The 13,979-nt window shown below is 35.2% G+C and overlaps 1 protein-coding gene across 1 annotated transcript in view; it reads left to right on the top strand.

Annotated features, from left to right (window-relative positions):
* The first annotated feature begins 4,816 nt into the window (after positions 1-4,816).
* Positions 4,817-13,979, top strand: part of ORC2 (origin recognition complex subunit 2) — a 37,493-nt gene continuing 28,330 nt past the window's right edge. The window contains exons 1-4 of the mRNA XM_019726767.2: positions 4,817-5,099; positions 7,992-8,040; positions 8,936-9,039; positions 9,520-9,663. Of these exons, the coding sequence (XP_019582326.2) occupies positions 8,943-9,039; positions 9,520-9,663 (241 nt within the window). The 5' untranslated portion in view covers positions 4,817-5,099; positions 7,992-8,040; positions 8,936-8,942. The remainder of the gene's footprint in view (positions 5,100-7,991; positions 8,041-8,935; positions 9,040-9,519; positions 9,664-13,979) is intronic.

Raw genomic sequence — 13,979 nt, 5'->3', positions numbered from 1 at the left:
TTTAATATAGATTTTACCAAAAAAATAGAATTAGGTGTAGCTTAAAGTATAAATGAAATGAGTCTTTTTAAATAATTGTGTATCTGGAAGTAGGTTTAATAAAGAAGTTCTTTTATTTGTATTTTCAAAGAGAAATGAACTAAATTGGGCAGTTCATCCCCAACTATGGTATTGATATCAATCTGGTTTGCTGTGTTTGAGTGTCAACAGCTCTGTTAATTTTACATCAGAAGAAAGTCTTTACATCTTCATTGATTACAAAATTTACCAAAGAAAAGTATTAACCAAATATAATTTTTAAAATACCTAACTGTTAAGGAATGAAGCCCCTTTAACATAAAGGATTGCTTTCTTACCTTGGGGGAAATATATACTAAAATATTCTTTGATCTGGAGCATACATATACATTACCTACAAGATTCCATTTGAGGTTTTCTTACGTCAGTAAAGTGTCAACATTTACACTTCCAACAAAAGGACCAATTAAAGGTCTTAACCTTTAATCTTTAAGTCCAAGTATTATTGCTATGGCACATTTTCATGTCTTGTTAACTCAAATCAAGGACTCTATTTATTAGTAGAATAAAAAAGCGGGGAAGTTCCTAAAATTGGTATGCTGTATGATATTGTGACTTTTTGAACGTAAAATTGAGGGGGAAGTTATGGAAATGCACCTTTTCACATGGACAATGGTAATTCTAATCAGTATGATATGGGCTAAAATGGTATGTTTGTTACATAATTTATGCACGTGATCACTCTGGGTGTTGTTTTCTTTGCAGAAAAACATAATTGGGTTAAGAAAAGCTAAAATACTCAGTTTTAAAAACATAGGCCAATAAAAACTAAAAAATTTACTTAAACTATTAAATAATGATTGTTTTGGAGAATATTAAACATAATTGTGTATTAACTGATGTTCTAAACAGGTTCTGTGTATTATTTTTTTCATATCAGCAGGTTGTTAAAAAGTAATGAATGTATTGACCTTGGAAAGAGATGATAGGCCTTTTAACAATTAACTAATGTAGGTTTGTGGGTTTTATCATCCTTACTGAATTGAGAGATAATGCTCAATGCTCCATGTGTTTTAAAATATTTGTAATAAGTTCATCAACTACTTTATAGTGAATCTTTTTTATTCTTATTCTAAAAATTATGCTGACTTTACATTCAGTTTAACTAGTTAAGTGAAACAGTATTTATCGTGCAAAGATAATTTTCATTATTTTCCTCTTAATTGGCTCTCTTAAGCTACAGTTTCTGAAAGGTTTTTACTACTTTAGCATTATGTAGTCTGATCTGTCAAAATGGACAAGTAAATAGGAAATATCCCACTTTCACATGTGTACTTCATAAAAGGATATAGAATGTATAGGACAGCTCTTTTTTTTTTTTTTAAATCAGCATCAACCTGTATCTTGATATAAACTTCCAAAGCGTTCAGACAATAGTGCTGGTGAAAATTTAAATAGGATAGGCATGAAGAAAATACACGTATGATCTCTATTGACTGATGTCCTTTCAGCCTAGGACTAGTGAAAACCTTCATATTTTTCAGAGCTGAAGAAAAACAAACACACATTTAAGATCATATTTATTGGTGCATGTAAGCCATTATCTTAACTGTCTTTCTGAACTGTACTGCTGTTGATTGTTGAAATGTGAAATGTAGAGTCACTGTTGACCTGTAAATATCTGCCAGAGATGAAACAATATTTTAAGGTATTGTAAATAAAGATGTATAAAATTCATTACCAGTCTGCAATGCAGAAACATATCTAAGATGTTAAATATTGTGTTTCTTGAGAGATGTGTAATTTTCCCCTAGATGTATCTAATTACATTAAGAATGTAAATTTTATTTTGTACAGTATAAAAATACAGCTTTATTTGGCTTTTGACTGGATTTCCCTGAGTTAATTTTATCTTTCCTAAATTTCATACCTTAAAATGGTCCTTCATTGCATTTTTTTCAAAGCCTGCCATTTTATTTATGTATGTCTGAACCTTTTATTTATATGGCACCCTATTAAATGAAGGCAGTTTATAAAATTAATTAAGGCAATCTATAAAACTACATATAGTACCATAAAATAAGTAAGAAATAACATGAAGGTAGAAGTGAAATTAATACATAAAATATGTGCCATATATTTCTGTATGTTAAGACACAAATTTATCTCCGAACTGTGAAGCACCTAAATGCAGATAAGTAAGATTGATCATTTGATTTTCAGATATCCTTAAGATAAAACAAATCAATTTCTCAGGGGTAATAGTGAGATGTTAGAAAATTTTCTTTCCTGGGTCCTGTATAAAGAGGAGCCATTATTATTAGCAGTACTACCTACACACTCTCCAGCAGTGTATTTTGAAAGTGCCTGTTTCCTCACACTTACCAGCTAGTTTTCTCTAATCATTAAGTGTTTTCAGCTTTCACACACTGTGTTTTCTAAAGTAAACTTTAGCCTTCCCCTGGAACATGGGTTTGATGAAGGGCTAAACCCGGGCCCTTCTCCTTTCCCTTTTCAGGAGCTTCCTAGAAAAATTTCTCTTTTACTTTTTTCCAATGGCTATTATTCCTTATTTATGGACCAAGGCTTCTTCCTTTTATTCAGATTCAAGCAATACAAAGGACATTAGGTTTCTTTATATCTTGTTTATTATGACTTAATCCAAAATCACTGTTAGGGATTAGCAGCAGTTCCTGAAGAGAAGGGTTTAAATCAACTCATCAAGCCTGTTTTTTCCTACTTGGCTCTGGATCCACATTAGTTAGGAAAGATGAGATTCACCAGTTGACAGTTCCAATTTTTTCCTTTTATTAAAAATGTAACGTTGCTTGTTTTGAAAACCTTAGAAAAATACAGAGAAAGTACAAAAGGAAAAGTCATTAAGATATACTAAAATAGTGAATATTAATAAGATAGTGGAGACACTATCCCTCTACACACATACAATTCTGGTCCAGATCACAATATTTTATGGTCCAAAGATTCTTCCTACATGAATTAGCCAATAGCTAACATTTATTGGGTGCTAGGATGTGCCAGGCACTGTTCTAAACACTTTAGGAAGAAAATGTATTAATTCAATATTCAATTAATACAACAGTGTCCGGTAAGTGCTATTACTCTCCTTTTATGAGAAAAGGAAATTTCGTCTGTCCAGGGTCACAGAGCTAGTAAGTAGTAGAGCTGGAATGGAACCCACTCAGGCTCATGGACTTGTACACTTAACCATCATAAGATACTGTTTCACAGTGTTTGTTGACTGTTCTCAATTATTAGTACATGTGCCCTATCCCAAGGCCAAGGCCCCTGTGGGGGATGGGAAAGAAGGGGGATTGGATCTCAGTAGAGCTAGATTACTAATAGGCAAACTAAATCCATGAATGAATCGAGCCCTAATACCCTAAGCATCTATAGTTATAAATCAACTTTTCTCCTATATGTATACAATGGTTCTTGTGTGCTATCCTTAATTATGTACCATTCTCAGGAAAAATGAGAAAATAGTCATTCTGTGGTTCATAGGAGGAACCTCAGTTGAGAAAAGCTGGTTTAGACCATAATAAAGCAGAGGAGCCTGCCAAATATAAAACTATAAAATATTTTACAGGATCTTGCCCCCAACACCCCGGAAAAAAGCTGCCAGGTAGTTTGGGATGAAGTCAGAATTTTGCTGGATTTATTTGCAATTATTTTAGGATTTAATGTTATTTTTAAACTACATGGGAGAGGGTAAAAAGTCAAGTTTAGGGCCTTGAAATATTTATATTTGGCTCTGGGCCATAATTCAAATAGGCTGGATATAATCCACAGAAACAGCCATCATTTTGTTCAAGATGATAACATTAGAAAGGTGGGACTGACTGCTCCTGAGACTCACTTGATGGGCCAATCACTTTTGACACTTTATCTTAGGGAACAATGTTTAATATTTTTGGAATGAAAACTTTTATTTATGGCCAGGTTATGCTGACCAGTACAGCCTTAAGTTCTGAATCGTATAATTTAACTAAAAACACTATTACATTCAAACATATTCTTCATTGTCTACAATATTCAGTAGGGATTTCTCCAAACATAGCCTTTCCCCATTTCCTCAAAATAAAATAATCACAGGAGTTTAAGAGATCTATAGACATTTAGTTTATTTACAACTGTTATAAATCATGGGTTTATGCACATTGTATTACTTTCTGTATTACAGATTATATTTTAAAGCTAGGTTCCCAGAATTTGAATTATTATGTGTACATTTTTTAAGGCTTACTCTGCCAAATCTTCCACTACTAATTAGGGTGAGCTTTCTAAGGGCCTCATCATCCCTGGTACAAAAAAATCCTGGAGATAAAGTAGGTTCTGGCTACCGTATTCTCTTTTATTCCGAGATGTTCAGAAATAGTCACTTTTTCTCTCCTGAGCATGACTGAAATCAAATTGATATCGTAAAATCTTTGGGTAGAAATTGTTTGCTGAGGTATCTGCTACTGACACTGTAGAGAGAGAACGCGAATTCATGCCCATTATCTTTTTCTAGAGAAACCAATGAACACTTAAAATTGCCTCAAGATAGACCGCTCAGCCCGCTACACCACCGCAAACTTCCTCGGATCTATCCAATATTTCCTTCTCCCTTCCCCGGAAACGGAAAGAGGAAAGGAAAGGCCCAAACCCCAGCGCTTTGGGATTAGTTTTCCTCAGGTTTCTTGGTGGGCGGTGCTAGAAGGCTAGCACTGGCTGGCCAGCAGAGCCATCGCTCTCGCCCGACCTCACTTCCTATTGGTTTCCTGGGGCTCCGCCCTCTGAGCAGGGCGGGAGATTCGGTGTGCAGCAAACGCCTCCCGTCCCCCGCCGGCTTCCGTGGCACCCCTGGTCGACCCTGCGGTTCAGCGACCCTGCTCTGGCACCGCTCCCAAGAATTTGGCCTCCCCCGGGGCCGAAGCCGCCTTCCCTGCCGCGACCATTCAGCGGGGTAGCGTCGGGCAGGCGCCAAGCTGCTGGAGCCGCACCAGGTGGAAACCTAGTGCTGCGTGGTGGAGCACCGGGGCAGCCTGCCTCCCTTTCCTGCTTAGCTCGAAGCTTGTGAGGTGAGTCCTGATGCACACAGCTCCGCGGGCGAGCTGGGGCGCTCGTATCCCCGGGATTCCCGTCGGCGCTCGGGGCAAGGTCTCTGCGCCTCCCTCTTTTACCACCCCAGGCTGTCCCCAACCGCCGAGGGCACTAGGACCCCTGGCTGGCGGAGCGCAGCTAATTGGTCAGCGGCGTGAGGCCCGGGCTGAAGTCTGTAAATACTTGTTGGGGTGAAAGGCTCCCTTTGGAAAGACCACCTGTCTGTCCAGCTGTGATAGGCCTCAGTGCAAGGGATTCCTGTTACCAATATAGTTGTTTCCCGGCGTAAAGAACCTTGTGATTATAAAGAGACAAATGCAAAAATCCATAACGAACGAAGTCAAGTGTCCTGGGAGAGGAGATCTCCCAGAACTACCACTGGAGCGAAACCCTTTGATGTGATCCCAGCCTGGGAGCTCCAAATGAACCCTGATAACTGAACAGTCACCCTGGGACAATGGTTATAAAATGTTGATAAACCAAGCTGTTTTGGTGGAGCTTTTTGAATTAAAAGGATGTTGATGCATTACTTGTCGTTTTACCATTAAAATCCTAAAAGAACTATCACACCTTCCCCTAGTTAAATTGCAATCTGAAAAAAGATAACATGGCCCTACAACTTTGTATAATGCCACTGCATAATAAACCGATATAATTAATTCATCATTTATTCAGTTTTTCTGTTAAATGTTAGATGAGATAAAGAGACATACAAGAGATCTGTATGGTTAAGCTGAAGTTTAAAGTAAAAATATCCATACTAGGAAACATTAGCATTTTCATATGCCAAGTACATGATTTTATTTAATCGTCGCAACTTTGTCCAAAGTCACACAGTTATTAAGATCAGAACCCAGGTTTATCTAATATTAAAATCGGTGCTTAACTTTTACTAACCTATACCCCCTTTTTAAAAGGATTGTTTTTAAAATTTGCAGTAAATCTTTTATTTGCTCTCAAAGGATGTATTGCTGTTAACACTCATTTAGTGCTGCTCTATTGCCTTAACTCCTTGAAAGGAGTCCACTTAAAAGTAAGCACCCAAAACAGTGCCTTGAAGAGTAAATGGTCACTAAATATTTGCATTTTATTGTATGATTGCTGGATAGTGTTTTTGCAGAAATTCTTGGAGAAAATGGAAAGTCCTCCCCTGCCCCCCCCATGTCTTTGCATAAATTTCTTCACTTTGGAGATTCTCTGCTATATAATAGATGCCTTAACATCTGGAAAAGGAAATGACATATAAATGCCTTGGACAACAAACAATATTTAAATCAGGCTGCCTCTGTCTGGTCAATTCTTATGTAAAATACATAGGGAAATTGCCTAGGACAAAACTCAGTTGTCTAGAATGTTTGTTTTTAAGTTTTCCTTGAAATCTTTTTTCCCCCCCTGAAGAAACTACTGAACTTTTGCTAATGAGAATTATGTAACTGACCATTACTTCTTGTTCACTTTGATTGCCAGGAAGCTTAAAGCCAGAATTCTTTCTATGATTTTATTTTCTGCTTTTCTTTATATTTTCCCTGATTCAGACTCCTTCTTGGTGTTAATAGTTTATCACTTGTTTTATTGTATTTGCTTATTGTCATGGCTTCAAATCCTTTGTAGAACACAGCAGTGTATAATTTAAAATAATGTAGATTATGCTGCATCTGGCCATGCTCTTAACAGTATGTTTAGTAGATCTAGTGATGTTTAACCTAATGAACTGGAAACCTAGAGGAACTACAGAAGTCTTTGGATAGTTAAACTGCCATGTGGGAAAATGATTAAGCATGTTATAGTTTCCAGAGGTCAAAACAAGCATTTAAGATAAAAGATTTGTATTAAGTGGCAGGAGAAGTGTGTAGTGTGATAGAATCATTGGGGACTTTGTAATTAGTTAAACTGGGATTTCGGCCCTAATACTCCCTCTAATTGTGTAAATTTGGGTGAGTAATTTAATATTTAACTTAGTTTACTCATCTATAAGTAGGGAGAATTATATATACAGAGGGTGCCAAAAAATGTATACACATTTTAAGAAAGGAAAACTGTATTAAAATTGTAATGCTCAGTATATACCGATAACAAAAGATGAATACAAGTCACGTTTGACTTCTGCAATTACTAGAGGTGCTCAAAGTGGTTACCATCACCGTCCAGACACTTCTGATTACAGCAAACTACTGCCTGAGCAACATTGACCAAGTGCCCACTTGTATACATTTTTTTTAGTACCCCCGACGTATACTCTGTGTGTGTGTGTGTGTGTGTGTGTGTATGTGTATAATTACCTCAAAGAATCTGAGGGTTTAATAATCTGGTATACATAAAAGTGCCTAAAACAGTGCCTGACAAACAGCCCCTCAAAAAGCTTTATTTTATATAGATATAAAGAAATTGTAAGTTTATTTTATACATATGTCATGTAGATGCATTAAACTTTTCCCCTAATATACCTAAATTCCCATAATAAAAAGTAGTATCATGACTAGAAAGATGACCCAAAAGGATATGTTCTCCTGACAATGGTCATATAAATTAGAGATGAAGTGTTATCTTTATACACAAAGTATAAACCTAATAGAATGATTGTGAGGATTAAATGAGAATACACATAGAATTTTCAAAACTGTGTCTAGCACATAGTAAGTGCTCAAATTTTGGCTTCCTCCCTCTACCCATTTTCCCCTCCCCCATCCAGATCTTCTTAGTCTCTAAGGTTTCCTGCCCAAAATGGCAGTGGTCATTTTGCCCTTTACTATGCCATCATACCTTTGGCTTTGTAAGAACTGCATTTATCTCTTCATCTTGTTTGTTAATGAACTTCCTTGGTTGCTTTTGTTTTCCTATTAGCTGACACTGAGTTCTTATTCCAATTACAGGCGACTCTACCTGAATTTTCCAGCTGCAGAATGTGTAGTACCTTTAAAGGTAAATGGAAACTAAGACAAATAATTTAAGTGTGCTAGTTACAAAAGAAAACTTGGCAACACTTAGTATGTTATCTGCATGAAATAACTGACTCATGAGGGACACAGTCCGTAGTTCTTGTCAAGAGAAAAGGCAAAACTAGGATTTTGAAAGAGAAAAGAATTTTTTGGGTAAACTGATTAGCTGGCACCTAGTCGGACTCATCATTAATTAATTTGAGGCTATTAGTATTATTAGTTCCGCAGCTAAATTTTGTCAGAGTAGCCAGGGTTGATTAAGCTTTTGCCTGCCAAACTCAAGTTTGTTCAGTGAAGAACTGACTCTGAAGTACTGGAAAAATTTGTGCTTACTATTTAGTTACCAAGAACGCCATATTCATATTTGTAAAGTTGTTTGGTAAGCATGCAATAATAGTAAAGGGAGGTGCTTGAGGATTATTGGATCCATACTTGGTACACCATTTGCAATACACATACTTGCAAATGGGCTGTATCTTTCTAGTGAGCAGATATTTAAAACCACCAAACCATCATTCTTTGTTTGGTTTCCCATTTTCTAAACTCATGCATTAACCATTCCTTTTCTAGTACTGTTGTTACTCTGTAGATTGGTTAGAGCTTTCTTTATGGGCAGAATTGTTTTCTTATTACATTTTAGTTGTCTTGATTGGATTTGGCTTTTTCCAAATCTCAGACACCTCTTTCATTTTTCAGATAAAGAATTGTTACCTATTATTAAAAACATGATATTAATACAATTATGTATATTTTTCATACTTAAAAAAGACTTTTTAAAATGTTATACAAATATATGTATTCATTATGTGAATGTTTACTTTATTTGGCTGTTGAGAAGAATTTTTCATTACTTTTGAGTGTTTTATTGCTCTGTTTAGGTTGGCAATGACGAATAAACTGGAAGTAATGGAAAACAAGATGCTGGAGGTTCAGTTTGTTGGAGATGATGATGTTCTTAATCACATTCTTGATAGAGAAGGAGGTACTGAGTGATTACACAATTGAAGAGATACCTTTGTAATGATTATGTCACTTTTTAAAATATTCTAATCTTTTATTTTGAACATATAGCATAAAGTATTTGATCTAGTAGGACTGTAAATAAAAACTGCTTTAATTTTTAATTTATTCCTTTCAAACTTTGTTGAAAATTAAAAATAATAAAGCCCAATCTAAAATGAAATGCTCAGTAGTAGTGGTAAATAACTAACCATTGTAATTAAAATGTGTAATTATTTTGATCTCCAAAAATATATACTTTCAAATTTTTTGTTTTTTGTTTTTAACTTAGTTGTATAAACTATGGAAGAGTGGTCTGTACATGAATCAAAGAGAAAACTGGATTTTTTTCCATCTTTGAAGTAATGACAATATAAGTAGTACAGTTTGTCTACTTATTTAAATGTAATGTTTAGAAAGAATTTATACCTGTCATATTCTAATTCTTTGAATGTTCCTATAGGAGTTAAATTAAAAAAGGAGCGACCTCAACTTTTGGTCAACACAAAAAAAATAATAAAGAAGCCAGAATATGACTTGGAGGATGATGACCAGGAAGTCTTAAAAGATCAGAACTGCGTGCAAGTTTTAGGACAAAATGTTCAAGGTATTTGGGGAGGGAAGGGGAATGTACACTCATATTTCTGCTAATAGCCCAAATTACTTAGCAGGATATCTAATAAAAGTAGTCTCATAGGTGCTATAGTATTTTTTTCTAATTTTTTTTTATTGTAAATACACATAACATGAAATTTACCATTTTTTTCTCATTACCATTTTTTTTTTTTTTTAAGATTTTATTGGGAAAGGGGAACAGGACTTTATTGGGGAACAGTGTGTACTTCCAGGACTTTTTTCCAAGTCAAGTTGTTGTCCTTTCAATCTTAGTTGTGGAGAGTGCCGTTCAGCTTCAAGTTGTTGTCCTTTCAGTCTTAGTTGTGGAGGGTGCAGCTCAGCTCCAGGTCCAGTTGCCATTGCTAGTTGCAGGGGGCGCAGCCCACCATCCCTTGTGGGACTCGAGGAGTTGAACCGGCAACCCTGTGGTTGAGAGCCCACTGGCCCGTGTGGGACTCGAACCGGCAGCCTTCGGAGTTAGGAGCACGGAGCTCCAACCACCTGAGCCACCAGGCTGGCCCCATTTTTTACCATTTTTAAGTGTACAGTTCAGTTGTATTAAATACATTCATAATATTGTGCTACCATCACCAACATCCATCTCCTACAGGATTTTTCTTTGCAGTTCTTTTTTTTTTTTTTTTTTTACAACCAGTCCTGCACTTAATTATTTTTAGAAAGATTCTGCAGACTAGCCACTCTAAAGTCATTTCTAAGATATTTATATTTTTAACTAATTTGGAATACTTTCTTAAAGTAAGTAATTTCATTAATACCTTTATCTTCTTTACAGAAATAGTTAAAAGGAACATTCTAAGAAATAATGTTGTTCCAACCTAGGTATGCCAGATTCCTGCCAAATTATACTCAAAATTTCGTAGGGTTGAATTATATTTTAGTTGGGACTTAAGGAGCACAAATTATATTAGGGTGCAAGGAGCACAGTTCTACTCAAGTTGGTTTAAAAATAAAGGTCAAGGAACGAAATCACTATTGTTGGGCACTAGGAATATTGGAGCTGGGACCACATTAAAAACTGAGAGACTTGGCTTTCACAGATCTCCTAGTTCCCCTCATGTCGTCTCTTGAATCTGTTCTGTTCTCTCTTTGCCACCTAGCTCCCTCATGTACATATTTTTTACTCTCTCAGACTTAGCTTATAAATGGCCATCATGACTACTCCTGACCTTTCTGTCACTTCTTGAATCATAATGCTTTTGGTTTTGTTCCAGTGTTAAATGACATGATACGAAAAGTGACCACTGTCTCTCAATAGGCTTAGTGGGCAGGGTAGATTCTCTGAAAAGTTCCCAACCAGAATGTTGACATTTTTAGGGCATACTCTAAATAGAGCTTTGGATTCTTGACGACCTGTTATGCTAGACCTAAGAAGAGGTTGAAAGCAATAGTTAAGAAAAAAATAATATTTTCTTAAAAATTGTTTCTTATTGTAAAAGTAATACATATTTGTAGTAGAAACTCAGTGCTTTCTACCTTTTTCACCTAATAGCACCCACAGCAAATAATATTTGGAGGCACACTGGAATCAATGGAGGAGAATGCTCCAAACTAGGGGCAAATGAAACTCTAGGGCTTCTGAACCCTATTCCCACCCTCTCTGCAGGCCCTGACTGGCATCCTCAAAGGCCTAATAGGATCAGTATTCAGCACATCTCTTAACCCATACCTTTAATTTCTGTATACTGGTTGCGAAGTTTTGCCTTAGAGCAGTGTTTCTCGACCGTTTTTTTTTTTAATCATCCCCTGAAGGAGCCTTTTTAGACATTTTCTCTTAATCACCCCCATCCATGAAATTTTAATACTACATATATGTTATATATCTGTTTATGTACTATGACCCTTTGGAGCACCATAGACCATTGTAATATCTAAGATGTTTTTCACACGCCCCCTCCCACCAAGAGCCAATTTTCATTCCATGAGGAGCAATATTGTTCCTGTTGAGAATGCATGCTTTAAAGAACATGGAACTATTAACAATTTGGTGTGTATCTTCTATCTCTCTGTATATGCATTCATACACGAGCTGTATCAACAGTCTGTTGAGTCTGGGAAGTGGAGCTGTTCATTTGGCTATAAGCATGTACAACAGAGGAGCTTGTCACTTATAGTTAAGTCTTGCAGATGTGACTCTTGTTTTGATTTGTTTTTTGTCTTGTTTGCCAAAATATGTTTGGGGGTAGAGAGTGGTATTCCAGATATGGTGTAAAAAAGAGAGTTTTCTTTTTAACTTTTTTTTCCAGAGAAGAAATAGTGATGTCTATCGCAGTCTTTAATCTTGATTAATTTAGATATTGAATAATAGGCTTCTGTCTAGTCTTTTATTATAAACAGAAAACAAGTATTGTTTTTAAAACAGAGGGCCATTTGACAAAAAATCTTTAGGAATCGTTAAAAAAGAAAATAACTTTTCAACAAGGACCTTTAAATACTTTACTAATTAATCCCTTTACTTACTGTTGAAGTGTAAGCTGTTTCTTATAAGCAACACATCTTGACATGTCTGGCATAATTCTCATCATCTAAAATGCATCCTATCTAGAGAAAAATCATTGCATGGATATGCTACGTGCTCTCAGGCATTAAATATAAGAACAGTTTGTCTTATCAGTGCTTCTTTTGAACACTTGCTTTGTTTTTTAATCTATTTTTAAAAATTGTAAAATGTGCATAACAAAATTTATCATCTTAACCATTTTTAACTGTATAGTTCAATATTAAGTACATTCACATTATTTTGCATCCAATCTCCAGAACTCTTTTCATCTTACAAAACCGAAATTCTGTACCCATTAAATAACTCCCCAGTCCCCCTAGAGTCTGGCAACTACCATTCTACTTTATTTCTCTATGAATTTGACTACTGTAGGTACCTCATATAAGTGCAATCATACAATATTTGTCTTTCTGTGACTGGCTTATTTCACTTAGCATATCTTCAAGATTCATCCATATTGTAGCATGTGTCAGACTTTCCAGTTTGAGGAATAAATTATATTGCATTGTATGTATATACCACATTTTGTTTATCCATTTATCTGTCAATCGACATTTGGGTTGCTTTGACCTTTTGACTATTGTGAATAATGCTGCTATAAACATGCATGTACAAGTATCTCTTTGAGACCCTGATGTGAATTCTTTTGGATGTATTCCCAGAAATGGAATTACTGGATCACATGGTGATTCTATTTTTTAATTTTTTGAGGATCTGCCATACAATTCTCCACAGTGACTATAGCAATTTACATTTGTACCAACAGTGCACAGGGTTTCAATTTCTCTATAGCCTCACCAACACTTGTTGTTGTTTTTTTGTTTTTCATAATAACTAGCATAATGGGTATGCAGTGGTAGTATTACTTCCTTTTAAATTTAACATTCTGTTTAATTCTTAGAGATTATAGTCTGGACAGAAAGAACTTTACTGAGTAATACTGCATTCTAATCTATAAATAATGTATTTTCCTCTATTAGACTTTCAGGTTGTTTCTAACTTTTTATTGTAACTAATGCAGTAGTGATTATTACCCTTGGACATAAATCTTTGTGTAGATCTCTTATTTCTTTATTAGAAACTCCTAGAAGTGGAATTACTGGTGAAAGTGCATGAACTTTATAGCGCATACATATTGCCAAATTGCTTTCTAAGAAGATAATATTAACTAGTATTAAGGTCCCTTATCAGCATTAAACATTTTTTCTTATGTGTATTAGCCACTTTAATTTCTTCTGTGAATTATGTATTCATAGCTTTTTTGTATTGTGTATTTTAAGTAATTTAAAAATTATTTAAAAGTTTTATATATAATGTAAAGCTCTCTTGGCCAGTGTGATTAGAACCATTGTTAATTGGTCAATCAAAATATCAGAATCAGGAAATCATAAAAATAATTTATATACTCTCAACATTTTGTTTTACTTATAAACATGTGTATATGTGTGTGTGTACACACGCACCGGAGTCTTTCCTTTGAATATGTTTGCCAGAAGTCAGCAGCTGGTTGAAAAACTTCTTGGTTTGTCTTGGTGTTTATTTAAAGACCAGAAGTCCATAATGCATCATCTAGGATTTCAGGTTTCATTTCTTTCCATTAGGGTAATCATTTAAAGACTTTTTTTATTTTTATTTTTATTTTTATTTAAAGACTTTTGATGCAATCTGAGCCATTGTGCCTTTCTGCTTTTTTCAAATTATTTCTTAAATATTTTATGGTTTCTCATCAATACCTAATTTGAAACCAATTGTTCTAGTTAATAGCTTTTATCAAGTCTTTCTAACGTATT

This window comes from Rhinolophus sinicus, linkage group LG01, assembly GCF_036562045.2.
Source record: "Rhinolophus sinicus isolate RSC01 linkage group LG01, ASM3656204v1, whole genome shotgun sequence".
Taxonomy (NCBI): Eukaryota; Metazoa; Chordata; class Mammalia; order Chiroptera; family Rhinolophidae; genus Rhinolophus; species Rhinolophus sinicus.
This window is presented reverse-complemented; position numbering and strand designations above follow the sequence as displayed.